This window comes from Oncorhynchus mykiss, chromosome 3 (assembly GCF_013265735.2).
Source record: "Oncorhynchus mykiss isolate Arlee chromosome 3, USDA_OmykA_1.1, whole genome shotgun sequence".
NCBI lineage: Eukaryota > Metazoa > Chordata > Actinopteri > Salmoniformes > Salmonidae > Oncorhynchus > Oncorhynchus mykiss.
In genome coordinates this window covers 41,785,527-41,801,553 of record NC_048567.1, presented here as the reverse complement: position 1 = coordinate 41,801,553, position 16,027 = coordinate 41,785,527, and the positions used below count along the sequence as shown (strand labels likewise).

At 42.7% G+C, this 16,027-nt stretch overlaps 1 protein-coding gene across 1 annotated transcript in view; it reads right to left on the bottom strand.

Annotated features, from left to right (window-relative positions):
• Positions 1-14,601, bottom strand: part of spegb (striated muscle enriched protein kinase b) — a 128,370-nt gene extending 113,769 nt beyond the window's left edge. Inside the window, exon 1 of the mRNA XM_021596902.2 lies at positions 13,373-14,601. Within this exon, the coding sequence (XP_021452577.2) occupies positions 13,373-13,799 (427 nt within the window). The 5' untranslated portion in view covers positions 13,800-14,601. The remainder of the gene's footprint in view (positions 1-13,372) is intronic.
• Between the last annotated feature and the right edge of the window lie 1,426 nt (positions 14,602-16,027).

Sequence of the window (16,027 nt, the reverse complement as noted above, 5' to 3'; positions counted from 1 at the left end):
CCTAACAGTTTGTGGGCACCGTTTGTCACCGTTATAGTGCAATTAATGTATTGTTTAGTGTTGTGTTCTGTTGTGTAGTGGCTTTGCTGGCATACATTCCACAAAATGAATGTGGGTCAACCAAGATTTACATGCTAAAAATCACCACTGAGTAGAGGTGTAAAATGTACTGTGGCAGACCAGGGAGTTTGGTCAAGACGTTTACCCATATCAGACTGGACAGAGAAGGATTAGCTCAGTTTCAATGGTGTTTATTTAAATAATAGATCAAAAAGAAAAGGATAGGTCTCCCCTACGACGCCCTCTCAGGGATGCCTTCTTCTGGTATTCCGGGTCTGGCTGTATCCTGTCGGGCACAAAACCGAACTCCCTCTTCTTACCTCTGCAACCGTACCAACAATACCATGGGAGTCCTTCCTTCCCCCATTCCTCCTGTGTGCTGCCCTTCTGGCAGCTTTATGAGCCTTGCACAGCTGGTGAGCAATCCGCCCTTGATTACTCACCAGCTCCCAATCAGCCCCAATTAGTCCTGGCTGGAGAGCCCGTCGAGACCTGGCACGTCCAGCAGATGGAGCCATCGCTTCGTGATGTATACTCCATCTGTTACCAGGCCTCGACGAGTCTCCCCCTGGTGGCTGACCTGCTGTACGCCTCAGTACAAAGTAATTAACTTGTACGTTTCTCAAGTCCATCCATAGAATTTGCCCCAGATTAGTTAGATCTGATACATAACCTAGAGCAGTGTTACTCACTATTTTTTGTAAGGGGGCCACTTTGGGTTGAGACAATCAATTCAGAGGGCCGCACAGATCTTTAATTTGTTTACTTTTCCCCCCAATATTATCAATTGAGAGCAACTTCAGAGCGATAGAGCACATGCAATTGACTTGACGTACAAATTGAGAGCAACTTCAGAGCGATAGAGCACATGCAATTGACTTGACGTACAGCACATCACAAATATATACATACACACATCAAATATGCTATCACGTGTAAGACCCATGTTAACGGTTACCTCAGTAGCTGGATGAGCGAAAATGTCCCTTCTGCTCCTTGACTGAATTCATTCTAAATGTATAGTCTGTTGTTGCTACTTGTGAGGAAAGCCCGGTGTGCATTGGTCAGTCTGTTTCTCAGTTTTTTTTCTCACAATGTTCATTGTTAAAAATGTTGCTTCACATGAATAAGTGCTGACAAAGAATTATATCACCTTTTGCACACATTGTTTCAGAAGTGGATACTCTGACTGACACAAGGCTCCAGAAATAGGTAAAACCTTAGCTCACCTTGCAATGTGTCATTTGCCTGCAGCCCCATTATCTCACTCTATTCCAGCACGGTCAGGACAGAGGGCTGTGATGACTGGGGTCAGAGATGACACTGGCACATGAAAGGGGTTCTCAATGAAGTTGAAAACTCCTTGTACTCCATGATATCCTTGAATCTTGACTCAAACTTCAACTCTTCCAACACACGTACAAATGCATCATAGCTAAAATGTTGCAGTATGTCTGGGTTGTATGTGGTGACTGCTCTGAGTTTTGGGAAATTATCAAACTGTCTGACAGGTATGAGCAGTGTGGTGATTTTATTTTGAAATGCTGTGACCACACACACGCAGCATTTTGCCCAGAGTTTTAGCTTTCCTTTGGAGCTGGAGATTCACCGTGTTCAGGTGGCAGGTGATGTCAGTTAAAAAAAACAGCTTTAATATCCACTGTGGATCATCCAGCTCTGGCTCTTCTCTCCCCTTGCTTGCAACAAATTCACGGCCATCGCACCTCATTGTGAAATAGTCGCTGTATTCTGTCTGGCATTGCCGGTGATTCAGTGCCCTCGCAATAATAATGTTCATCACGCGCACGACTTGCTGCATCACATTCTGTAAGTCACAGTCTGAGTTTAACCACAAGTGCTTCCTGATGAATGATACAATGGAACGTAACAAATTCGGGAATATACTCTCTTTCTCATCAGGTCTATGAGTCCCTTCTCCGTCCCTCACATGTTCAGTGCACACAGATGCTAAATTTGACCAGTCAATATTATTATCATCAAAAATGTAACAAGGGCTTTCAGATTAACCTCTCCTTGTCCCTGAAGGGGCAGGAAACAAAGGTTCCTCTCTGAACCACTCGTTTTGAGGGAAACGGACCCAAACACATAATGTGGCAATATCACTTACATCAGTGCTTTCGTCAAGCGCAATACTAAAACACAGCGCCATGGATGTGTCAGTAATCAGTTGCCTACCGATGTCCTTGCCAATGTCTTCTATCCGTCTTGTTATGGTCGAGTCTGGGAGTGGCAGTCCCTAATTAGCTTACAATAGCTTCCTTTTTTGTGAAATCAGCATACAATATTTTGGCTGAGGCCAAAAAACATTATTTGACAATCTCCACGTCTGTGAAGGCCTTCTTGTTTCTCTCGAGTATCTAAGCAATTTCATATGTTGCCTCTGTTGTTTTCTCTGCAACTGTGCTAGATCTGTCCATAATTTGTTGTTGTTGTAAGAACAGAAGCTGGGAGACGAGAAGCAAGTACAGGGAGTGAACATTCAATAAATAACGGACATGAAACAAAACACGGACAGCGTCTGGACAGGGGAAACAAAATTACATTAATGCTGACACAGGGATCAAGCTGAGGAACAGACCAATAGAGGGGCAATCAACAAAGTGAAGGAGTCTAGGTGAGTCCAATAAAGCGCTGATGCACATAACGATGGTGACAGGTGTGTGTAATGATGGGTTGCCTGGTGACCCAACGAGCGCCAGAGAGGGGGAGCGGGAGCAGGCGTGACAGTTGCCCTTTGAGGTGCACTATTTTGTTGTTTCTGAGGTTGCTTTGATATGTTTTGTCAAAGTGGGCATGGTGTGACTGGAAATGTCGCTCTAACTTTGCTTGTTTTAAACAATTGACTGCCTTCTGGCAAATAAGACAAAGTGAGCTAGTCCCATTATGCAGTACAAAAAAATACCTGTCTGTTCATTTCTCTTTCTGTGTTCTTCTTGAAACTACCATATCCTTCTCTTAGCCACCGGAGCCACGTTAGCTAGGTTAGCTACGTTAGCTAGCTGCATTTTCCCTCCGCCATTTCCTGGTCCTCCGGTGGTTGTTTGTTCATAGCTGTCACGTTGTTCTCCAGCTTGCCCCCCCTCATTTTCATTGTCAATAGATTTACGTTAAATTTTTACAATAAATCGATCCATGTCGACCAGACTGCAAATATTAGTTAGTAGCAAACTGATATGTGTCGGTTGCTGTAGCTGAGCAGTTGCGTTCTATTTCCGCAAACGTTCCATTATGACCTTCCTGTTTAACAGCTGCACTATACTGCCATCTGTCTGCCATCCAGGGAACAATCGATATATTCAATGAAATGATTCAGGTCTGCATTAAACACATTGAATTGAAATTGTATCGTTGTTATGTATTATGAATGGAAAATAGGAAAATCACTGCGAGCCACAAATGAAGGGCTCGCGGGCCGCTTGTGGCCTGGGGGCAGCACAACGAGTACCACTGACCTAGAGCAAGGGTGTCCAATGCAATTGCTTCCTTATAACTTGTGTATGAACACATATCTCAAATCCTGACCATTCTTTGTGAGGAAGAACCATATTGAGCTGCTGAATATGGGAGAATTGGTTAGATGACAAAATGTTTATTATAATGTCCATTACCCTACTCTCCCTTTCTCTCCAACCATTGCTTACACTTTGCAATTGTGAACCTCTTTTCTAAGACCGATCTTGTTGTCACCCATCTTTCCCTCTGCTGCTGCTCTCACTGTCCCCTGTTCATATGTTCAGTGGAATCCGAGCAATGGGTTGGAAATCCCCCACGCTCACCCCTTGCACTGTCGGGTTTCTGATGCCACTGCCATTCTGCCTCATGTCATGTCCTCTGGTCTAAAAAAACCATGACACTTCCAAAAAAAAAAAAACAACTGTCTCTGACCAACTCTACTCCAAATAACAAATAATAAAGAACAATGATAAAAACCATACGAATTAAGTCGCTGGATCAGATTTACTAAGCATTTGCACTGGTGCTAAATGTGCATTTGCTTTTTCCATGAAACATACACGATGGAACGAAAAGGTCAAATGAGGGTAAAGAGAAGGAATACGGCTTTCAAGTAAAGTCAAGTTTAAATGGTTTAGCTTTGTTTCTTTTACTTGTAACTAACAGGTGCAAATACTTGGTAACTCTGTCCCACTGTCTGTTTTTTTGTTTTTTTGTTCATTCCTGGCTTTACTCACTGAATTTGACTATCTGCATGATGTGGACTATTTTCAACTTGTTTTTTGAAGCATGAGCACCTTTTTATTCAGTAGTAACAAGAGCACTGTTGTTAGATTTCCATTCAAAATGGAATTACACACAGAATTTAAAATGCTGAAGTGATCTTTGATTTTAGCCTTCAAAGCATCAGCTTTTTCAAACATTGTGAAACAACATGTTTGCGATTTGAACTATCTTTATGGTATCTTTATCTTTATACTTTCCAGGTATTTTGATTTGATTCAACTTATAATTTTGTGAACATTTTTGTTCAGTGGATAACTTACTTCCAATATGGTCCTTGATGCAATTTCCAGTGTGGTACTTATTTAAAGAGACTGATAGAAGGCATGTAAAGTAGGCATATATGTGACGAAAGAGATACATTTATACATTTAAATACAAAATTAATTAGAATCGCCAAGTAGGACTTGCTGTACTGATGCAAACATCTTTGTCACACTTTTGGCAAGTTGAGATACACTGTAGGAGAGAGAATCGTCTCTGTGAATTGTGTGAGGAGATCCCTGGCAATTGCAGTAGTCCTGAAATGGATGGGATCAAGAGTTGTCCAATGTGCACGAGTGTTGCCCTGACGTGGAGGCTTTATTTAACCCGCGATGCAATTTGTGGTCAGCTCAGACAGACAGACTGCCATGCCATGCCATGGTCACCCTGTGTAGTCAGGAGCTATCTCAATAGAAACATGGGAATTGCAGTTCAGCTACAGATGCAGGTTTGTTATTCAACACTTCAGTCCTCGTTGTTGTGTTTGTAATACAAAACATGTATCTACTATTTACAGTCAACTGAACTCTTGCTGCACACTGAAACGAGAATCAAGAGCCAAGATAAAAAAAGGTGAACAGAAAAGGCTGTTGTGCTTTTTCACAGCAAAAATAATACTGATGATCTGGGATATCATATGAGGCAGACTTACACACACAGAGTGATCCTTTGAGTGATTCTGTCCAAATAGTCTAAGATGGCTTCCTTCCATTCCTTATCACTTTAACATCCAATGATCTAAATGAGTGAATGGTGCACTCACTACAATTTCCAAAATGCATATTGCCCAGAGTGTATTTATTTTTTTGTTGTTGTTGAGAGAGGGAGACAATCTATCCACTTCTTCAAATGTTTAGTTATACAAAGAGCGATAAGGCCGGTTTTAAAAAAAAGTGATTAGAGCACCTAGTCATGGGTTTCACAGCTTTACTGTGATTGAACCATGATTGTGTAAGTGCACTATAGTGGCTGGACATTTCAAAATAAGAAGAAGGCAATGATACCCTGTGTCATTATGGTGCTGTCAGATTTAGTTGAGATATAGTATAATGTTACAGGAGCTAGGTAGCTAAGATTTAATGAAGGGCACCAGATTAGCTATAATAGCTAGCTAGAAATGAATGTAGTAGCACACGGTTCAGCTCGCTAGCTGGCTTTCCACTACAGCCACACAGTTTAAAAGCGGGTATGTGTCGTGTCTACTGCTCCTCTCACTGCTTGGATATCCATGAATGTGAAGAGATAGCTAGCCTATTATCTGAGTCCGTGTAGAGCTAGAATATATCCAAGACCGTTTAGCGCTATCATAGCTAAAAGCCAACCTCTGCCTCACAAAGCCACATCATTGTCATATCTAAAGTCGATCTGATGACATCATAACGATGGTGAAGAGTTTTCCTACTAATTATTTCGACTAAATTGTCATTGCCACCCATTCAGAATGCCTGCGATCACTACACAGCTAGCACAGTGGATCTGGGCCTATTCCGGGCTGAGAGTTGGGGCACTCAGCTGAGAGTCAGACTGGCCGACGTCATGTGGCCCGAGTCTGGGCCACCTTCGGCAGTATTACTTATGGCTAGGATGCAGGGATTGAGCTCGGGCCGATTCCGGTGTGAGATATCTGGCCCAAACATATTAGATGCGGCTCGGGCCGATTCCGGTGAGGTTTATCTGGCCCAAATATATTACTTGGGGCTCGGGCCAATTGGGGCTACACTCTGGCAGATGATTACACGGGCTGCTTTATCTAATTAGCATTTCATTATTTATTTATTTTTCAATATTTTTCTCATTGTTTCTGTGATCAAGAAATCTTTTTTTGTGGATGGGTTTAATTTGTATGTACAGTATAATAGTAATATTTCAAAATCGTGTAATTTTGGATACATTTATTTAAATTTAAATCTGGCCACTTCTGGGGGGGATTCTGGTAAGATTCCGGCAAAGTAGGCTGAAAAACAAAAATGAAAAAAATATATATATATATTTCCCATTTATTTAACCAGGTAGGCATGTTGAGAACAAGTTCTTATTTACAACTGCGACCTGGCCAAGATAAAGCAAAACAGTGCAACACAAACAACACAGAGTTACACATGGGATAAACAAACGTACAGTCAATAACACAATAGAAAAGTCTATACACAGTGTGTGCAAATGTAGTAAGATTAGGGAGGTAAGGCAATAAATAGGCCATAGTGGCAAAATAATTAAAATTTAGCAATTAAACACTGGAGTGATAGATGTGCAGAAGATGAATGTGCAAGTAGAGATAATGGGGTGCAAAGGAGCAAAAAATTTATTACAATATGGGAATGAGGTAGTTGGGTGGGCTAATTACAGATGGCCTATGTACAGGTGCAATGATCAGTAAGCTGCTCTTACAGCTGATGCTTACAGTTAGTGAAGGAGATATAAGACTCCAGCTTCAGTGATTTTTGCAATTCGTTCCAGTCATTGGCAGCAGAGAACTGGAAGGAGGCGGCTAAAGAAAGAGATGGCTTTGGGGGTGACCAGTGAATTATACGTGCTGGAGCACGTGCTATGGGTGGGTGTTGCTATGGTGACCAGTGAGCTGAGATAAAGCGGGGCTTTACCTAGCAAAGACTTATAGATGACCTGGAGCCAGTGGGTTTGGCGACGAATATGAAGCGAGGGCCAGCCAACGAGAGCATACAGGTCATAGTGGTGGGTAGTATATGGGGCTTTGGACAAAATGGATGGCACTGTGATAGACTGCATCCAATTTGCTGAGTAGAGTGTTGGAGGCTATTTTGTAAATGACATTGCCGAAGTCAAGGATCGGCAGAATAGTAGGTTTTACAAGGGTATGTTTGGCGGCATGAGTGAAGGATGCTTTGTTGCGAAATAGTAAGCCGATTCTAGATTTAGTTTTGAATTGGAGATGCCTGTTGGTGCTAGGGGGCAGTATTTTCATTTTTGGAAAAAAAAACGTTTCCGTTTTAAACGGGATATTTTGTCAGGAAAAGATGCTAGAATATAATTGACAGCTTTCGATGGAAAACACTCTAACGTTTCCAAAACTGTAAAGATATTGTCTGTGAGTATAACAGAACTGATGTTGCAGGCGAAAGCCTGAGAAAACCCAATACGGAAGTGCCCCAGGTTTTGAAAGCGCTGCGTTCCAATGACTCCCTAATTTGGCTGTGAATGTACCATCAACGAGCTTACACTTTCTACGTATTCCCCAAGGTGTCTACAGCATTGTGACATAGTTTTTCGCATTTCTGTTGAAGAATAGCCCTATGCGGCCACATTGAGTAAGTGGTCACATGGTGGCTCCGAGAGAGATTCTCGCGTAAAATACAGAGGTAGCCATTACTCCAATCGGTCCTACCGAAAAACTAATTGTCCCGACGGATATATTATCGAATAGATATTAGAAAAACACCTTGAGGATGGATTCTAAACAACGTTTGCCATGTTTCTGTCGATATTATGGAGCTAATTTGGAATATTTTTCAGCATTGTGGTGACCGCAATTTCCGGGCGATTTCTCAGCCAAACGTGAAGAACAAACGGAGCTGTTTCGCCTACAAAAATAATATTTTGGGAAAAAACGAACTTTGGCTATCGACCTGGGAGTCTCGTGAGTGAAAACATTCGAAGTTCATCAAAGGTAAACGATTTAATTTGATTGCTTTTCTGATTTCCGTGACAAGGTTGCTTGCTGCTAGCAAGGCATAATGCTATGCTAGGCTATGATAAACTTACACAAATGCTTGTGTAATGACAGGGTGATTAACAAAAGGCTAAGCTGTGTCTCAATATATTTTCTAGGGATATTTATGTCCGTTGTGTTATGCTAATTATTGTCAGGCGATGTTTCAAATCAAATCAAATCACATGTCACATACACATGGTTAGCAGATGTCAATGCGAGTGTAACGAAATGATTGTGCTTCTAGTTCCGACAATGCAGTAATAACCAACGAGTAATCTAGCTAACAATTCCAAAACTACTACCTTATACACACAAGTGTAAAGGGATAAAGAATATGTACATACAGATATATGAATGAGTGATGGTACAGAGCGGCATAGGCAAGATGCAGTAGATGGTATCGAGTACCGTATATACATCTGAGATGAGTATGTAAACAAAGTGGCATAGTTTAAAGTGGCTAGTGATACATGTATTACATAAAGATGCAGAAGATGATATAGAGTACAGTATATATGTATACATATGAGATAAATAATGTAGGGTGTGTAAACATTATATTAAGTAGCATTGTTTAAAGTGGCTAGTGATATATTTTACATCAATTCCCATCAATTCCCATTATTAAAGTGGCTGGAGTTGAGTCAGTGTGTTGGCAGCAGCCACTCAATGTTAGTGGTGGCTGTTTAACAGTCTGATGGCCTTGAGATAGAAGCTGTTTTTCAGTCTCTCGGTCCCAGCTTTGATGCACCTGTACTGACCTCGCCTTCTGGATGATAGCGGGGTGAACAGGCAGTGGCTCGGGTGGTTCTTGTCCTTGATGATCTTTATGGCCTTCCTGTGACATCGGGTGGTGTAGGTGTCCTGGAGGGCAGGTAGTTTGCCCCCGGTGATGCGATTACGCTACCACATGCGGGTTTGGGAATATCAAGAGGTTAATGTGAGTCTGGAAGGTTTACAGTCTGACCATAAGTCAGAACCGTCCAGAGTAGTGATGCTAGTCGGGCGGGCGGGTGCGGGCAGCGATCGTTTGAAGAGCATGCATTTAGTTTTACTTGCATTTAAGAGCAATTGGAGGCCACGGAAGGAGAGTTGTATGGCATTGAAGCTCGTCTGCAGGTTTGTTAACACAGTGTCCAAAGAAGGGCCCGAAGCATACAGAATGGTGTCGTCGGCGTAGAGGTGGATCAGAGAATCACCAGCAGCAAGAGCGACATCATTGATGTATACAGAGAAAAGAGTTGGCCCGAGAATTGAACCCTGTGGCACCCCCATAGAGACTGCCAGAGGTCCGGACAACAGGCCCTCCGATTTGACACACTGAACTCTATCTGAGAAGTAGTTGGTGAACCAAGCGAGGCAGTCATTTGAGAAACAAGGCTGTTGAGTCTGCAAATAAGAATGTGGTGATTGACAGAGTTGAAAGCCTTGGCCAGGTCGATGAAGACTGCTGCACAGTATTGTCTTGTATCGATGGCGGTTATGATATCGTTTAGGACCTTGAGCGTGGCTGAGGTGCACCCATGACGAGCTCGGAAACCAGATTGCATAGCGGAGAAGGTACGATGGGAGAGGCAGGGTAGGATAGATATAGGTCTGTAGACGGTTTGGGTCTAGAGTGTCTCCCCCTATGAAGAGGTGGACGACCGCGGCAGCTTTCCAGTCTTTAGGGATCTCAGACGATACGGAAGAGAGGTTGAACAGGGGTTAGGATAGGCCGATTCCTCATTGCTAGCTGGGTAGGCACGAGGCGAAGCCGACCTCTGTCTGAGCCAAGTGTTAAAAGGCCTTGTATTTGTGTGGTACTGGCCAGGTAACCGTCCTAACTCCCACCAATAAGCCAGTTTAGCTAAAATCATACTCCTGGGGCCTATAGGCTGACCACGGATATATACTGTACTGAGTGGGCATCTTCAGAATATAGTATCAACATGTTTTGAGAGGATGTGTGGGTTTGAAATAAAATGTGTCTCATTCCCTGGTCATTCAGATTTTAGTTTTGATAATAGAGACCTCTGAAAACCTCTTCCAGGGGGGTGGGTCTATTATTAGCTGTGATGTCTTCCAGTGTAATTGGAGACACTGTGGCCTATTAACATTACACAAATCTGAGGCCTGGCACATTCCATGGGTATAAATAACATGCGGTGCAGAGATGGTCATCTATGAGGGGGAAGGGGATAGTGAGAGAGAAGGGAGAGAGAGAGGCAGAGGGGTAAGGCACTACCAATGACTGATAGGACAGCTGTTGACTAGGCACAGTCAGGGCTGAGGACTGAAACACAGAGTTTCAAGTGAGGACAGTTTCAAGAGTTAAAGAGCAAGAAATCATTTGTTTACACCCATTTGATTGAAAAGCACATTGTAGCAGTAAAGACAGAGGAGGCTGTTGAAGCTGAGGGTGTCCTAAAATGTGTATACCATACAGGTGATATTTGAATCACATACTGTAATTGCTGTACGAAAATAAGAAACTCTCAAGTGTTGCATAATAATATCACAAGAGTATAAGCTGCAGTATAATCCAATTTTATTGAATGCTTGTTCCACACAAACAACTTGTACTGTAAAAGTTACTGCCTTAAAAAAATTTACCCGACGCCAGCAATGAAAGAAGCTGCAGTGCGAACAGGAGATCTTAGGCATGTTTGAAACAGTAATTCCTCTGATTGGGAGCAGGCTTTAGCCAGGGTAAAAACACTAGATCTGTATACCACTGAATACCTGGTATTACATCTGATGATCAAGACCAGTCAACCCATCCTACAAGACAAACATGGCCAAAAGACAGGCATATTTACGTATTTCCAAACAGCATCTATTACCCTTTTCATACTATCATCCAGACCTGAACAAAACTGTGTTTGCTCTGATATTTTCACACTTTGCTTTTCAACACGGTTCCAGCAACTATGGTGGATGCGTAACTAGGTCAGCCCAATACAGCTTGGTTTGGCTCAGCTCAGCTTGGCTCAGTAGTGTGATCATTGCGTGCTGATTCCTGGATGCATTGAATCTTTGGTCTATCAGTCATATAGCTGATTTTCATACAACTAAAGGGTGTCACTGATTTAATAATGAGCACATACCCTACAAATGATTGTACACACATGCATATCCGTATGTAAGGCTCTATGTAAGACTGAGAGCTAGATTCAATCACACTGCCACTGTATGTTTATAATATCGTAGATTAAACATACATCCAGGTAGCCTGGAAATGTAAAATTAGACTGAAACGCTAACATGATAAAGTTTATCCTGAAAATGTGGAAAGATATGCAGGAAATAAGCTCTCACAGTCTCACTGCAGAATTAGACATTCATCCATTTTCTTTAAATGTCAAATTTCGAACTTGCTCCAAACGTCAAATTCCAAAGGGTTTTTGTTGCTTCTGCTGCTCTGTTTTTTAAATATTTGTATTTAATTTCACCTTATTTAACCAGGTAGGCTAGATGAGAACAAGTTCTCATTTACAACTGCGACCTGGCCAAGATAAAGCAAAGCAGTGCGACACAAACAACAACACAGAGTTACACATGGAATAAACAAGCGTACAATAGAAAAAAAAGAAAGTCTATATACAGTGTGTGCAAATGGCATAAGGAGGTAAGGCAATAAATAGCCCATAGTAGAAAAGTAATTACAATTTAGCAAAATTACACTGGAGTGATAGATGAGCAGATGGTGATGTGCAAGTAGAAATGCTGGTGGGCAAAAGAGCAGAAAAGTAAATAAAACAGTATGGGGAGGTACTCTGAACTCTGTCTGAGATGTAGTTGTATCGTTCCATATCTCCAAACGTCAAATTTCTAAATTAAGGGTTAAATTTAGGAACTCATTCAAAATGGTTAAGGTAAGTGTGATGGTTTGGGATAGGGTTAAAATAAATAAAAAACTGTCCACAAATGGGATTGAATACACAACCTTCTAATCCAGAGTCACACATCTACCACCCTAGTCCACAACACCCTAGCAAAACCCAAGCCTAACTTGCCCCTAGTGGACAGTTTTGAAGGCTTTTCCCGACTTCCTCAGGATATCCAATTTGGTCAATCTCGAACATCCTGCTGATCCAGGACCCAAGAACACCAAACAAGACAGAGCCATGCTATAATACATTATATTACATAATTCTATTTGAGATTATGGAAGTTTAAGACTTATTAGACTATTACTTTATTAACCTGATGCAGTTTACAAACACAACCCTAAAGCAACATGTCATATATATAGGCTGCCATACTTCTATGCAGTGATTTTGGATATCCTATCACTCCTGCAGCCACAAAACAGGCCTCAGGATTCAGTCATCAGGACAAAACAAGGTAACCCAGGAGGATAAAGCACTCTAACCTCTATAAAACTGTTGGTAACACTTAACTTGAAGCATGAATTTATAATTCTTTATGATGTGTTGTAAGCATATATGACACAATGCTTTCCTCATTTCAACAGACTCAAAATGGCTGGTTAGTCAGGATCATCATAAATGATAACACAACATTATAAGGGGGGCATATAGTCATAAAATGCATTATAACTACATCATAATACATTATACTTGCAGGATGTATGTCAAGTGTTACCCAACTCTTCCCTATGATCCACCATTACAAATGTACAGCCTGTTGGACAAGTTGTCCATTATCACATTGCCACTGTGTCTTTGTTGGTCTTCACTATTAATCCCTCTTTAGCTCTGCACAAACATAGCTACAAATCAAATCACGCATTATGACTGGTTAAATTAAATGATTCATTATGCTATTTATGTGAACCCTTCAACTTTCCACAAGCTTTGAGCATTGAGAGATTCAATAGGTAAACTGTCATGTCATGACAATGTGGAGATAATGTAAACGGCTTAAGTTTTTCTAAATAATCTCAAACCTTATTTGCTCACATATTCTTGGATCAATACTTAAGTATGAATGGCTTGAAACACCTGGGAGTATTAATTGGGGGCATGTATGGGGGGACGCCAAATTCATGGCCCCAAAACATCCTTGATTGTGCCAGAACTGAGTAGAAAAACACATTGATAAGAGGACAAGGACTTTTAACACAAAACAATAGCATAAGTGACCTGTCTACATTACCTTCCCCCAGGTCCAGGACGGCGAGCACGGCGCTACTCCGCACCTCCCCAAGATGGTTGTTGGCAATGCAGGTGTAAAGGCCGGCGTCACTGGGCTTGCAGTCCCTGATCCAGAGGCCCCCGTATTCCTGATTATCCATATTCAGCAGGTCATCATTGTGGTACCAGTAGAGCGAGGGCTGCGGGTCTCCTGCCACCGCCACTTTCAGGCGGATGTCGCAGCCAGTACCCACAGCGGCGTTCCTCATTTTGCGTACAAACACAGGAGGGGTCTGGGTGGGAAACGCGGAGGCCCCCGAGTCGGGGACCGTCTGATCGGGGTTAGGATTGGCTTTGGCCCGCTTTGGCAGGAAGATGGGGCTAGGGACGTTGCGCACCCGCTCATCTGCTCCCTTCTTCAGGGTCATCTGCACCTCTGCCTTTTTCATTGTCACAGTGATGCCGTCTTATAATAGCATTAGTTGCGTATTCAAAATGGGTCCCAATGTTTACTGGACGCTTTTTCTCAATTTCTTGTAGATGGTGGACGTAGAGAGATTCAAGAGAAGATTAAAAGTAAGTTTCCCATCTAGACTTGATCATTTTGATTATTATAACTATTGTTTAGCCTTTCAAATGTAACACTAACTTTTAAAGTGGTTTGAATGGGCTCATGTATTGCTAAGAATATCCCTGTAACTTATGCTATCAAAGTTCTAAAGCAAATAAACTTAATTACATTGGATTAGATTACCTTCAAAGTGCCCAAGCCAAAAAAAAAAAATTGTGACGGCTTTGGAAGTCCAATTGGGAAAATTAGGCACATACAGTCTGTGCACGTTCTCCTGCCTGGCGGTATTTTTAGGGCAAGACCCACAGGATCATGTTGCATTAACAGCTCCCAGTCTTGCCTTCTAGAAGTTGATGGCCTCTGCCTTTCACCTTCCTTTCCCCTGGCTGGTTTCTCTTGCTTCTCAACCCTCTTGAGCCGGTCCTTGGCTTGAACTCGTTTAGCGTGAGTCAAAGAAAACGTGCACTGAACTCTTGTAAATCTGTAAACTTCCCAGTTTGACCCTTAGGATTGGCTGACAAGCTCACTTTGTTTCCAATTCAGTATGCACCAGGCTCAGTCACATCAAATGTACACAGTCTGTCCCCGCTCTTGTCCCAAAAGAGCTAAGCTTTCTCACTCATGATCTCCCGCAACCTCTGCCAGGCAGGTCCTTAGGGGAAGAGACAGCCACACAACCAGAAGGCATCAGAATGACAGCTGCATGCTGATATGTCTGCCCTGTCCCCCTTAGCTCCTGCCCCCTTGTCATTTTTAACCAATCGTGTGGTCTCCAGTGCATGTGGGATGGTGCCACAGTGAGCAGGGAGATTTGATTTGATTTGTAGGTCAAACGCAGAAGCTCACAAGTAACTTCACAAAATGTATTCAGGAGGGCCAAAACATAACATTATGATTATTACTACCATTCACTAAAGGAGGGAAACGAGGTACAACACGACTATGGTGTAGTCGCACCCCACAAACTCGATTGAAAAACTAAAATCAAGCCTGACAAGGCCAATGAAATCAGCACCTTGCTGGAAGCCCGGCCTTCCACAGGTGATAAACGTGAAGCTCAGATTTATTCCTTCAATTAAATACTGCTCTTCACCGAGCCCAGGAATAGACGGTGCGGGGCCAAACTGGTGTTGTACCTTATTTCCCTGCTTCAGGGAACAGTAGCTATAGTCATAATGTTACGTTCCCTTTCAGTTAGTACTCTTGGTACAACACTACTATGGGGAAATGAAATCAAGCCCAAAGCTGAGCCCAGCGAATACTAAATGAAACGGTCCACTGCAGACCTCCAAGACCTTGACCCCGCAAGAAGCGGTATTCTGGGAATTGCGCACACTGCATGCTGCCTAGTGACCTTCCCCTGTCCCAGCTGTAAGCACACTGAAGCCCAACCCGCCACAACACAAATTTCCCCTAAAGTCAACCCTTTAAATAACGGCCAAGACTCTGCCAGACCCCAGTGGAGTGGGCAGGTACACTGCTAGGTAACCCTTGTCCCTTGCTGCTATATGCCAGGGAGATAGTCTCCGCAATCCAGTGGGAGATGCTCTGCCTAGAGAGCACCCAGTCGCGAGCTTCATAAGTAAAACAGACAAAAATCTGCTGGATTAGCAAAACAGATAAAAAGCTAGTCACAGAACTGGATATGCCCGGTCCGCTCAATGTACATGCGTAAAGCTTGGAACGGGCAAAAGCAAAAGGAGGAGTTGAAAAGGGAAATATCAACAACAACAAAAAGCTTAAGACCTGTAGGACATAGCCATGACTTTTCGGGTGAAGGTCGCATTTTGGACGCAACATCACACAGGGCGAACTGAGTACAGGAAGGGTGTTAAACGTGGAGGTCCCCAACACGCATATCAGAGGTCAAAGCCATGAGCAGGTAGTTATTGTAGGAGAGGAAACTCAGATCCGCAGCCTCCTGTGGTTCAAAGGGGTCACACACAGAGCACCCAAAACCAAAGCTAAATCCCGAGTGGCTGCAATAGGTTTAGAGACTGGTCTGAGCCAGTGCACACCCTTTGAGGAACTGCACCACTGGCGGAAGAGCCCCTGGAGTGGCACCATCAATTCACACATGACATTCTGAAATAGCCGCCATGTACA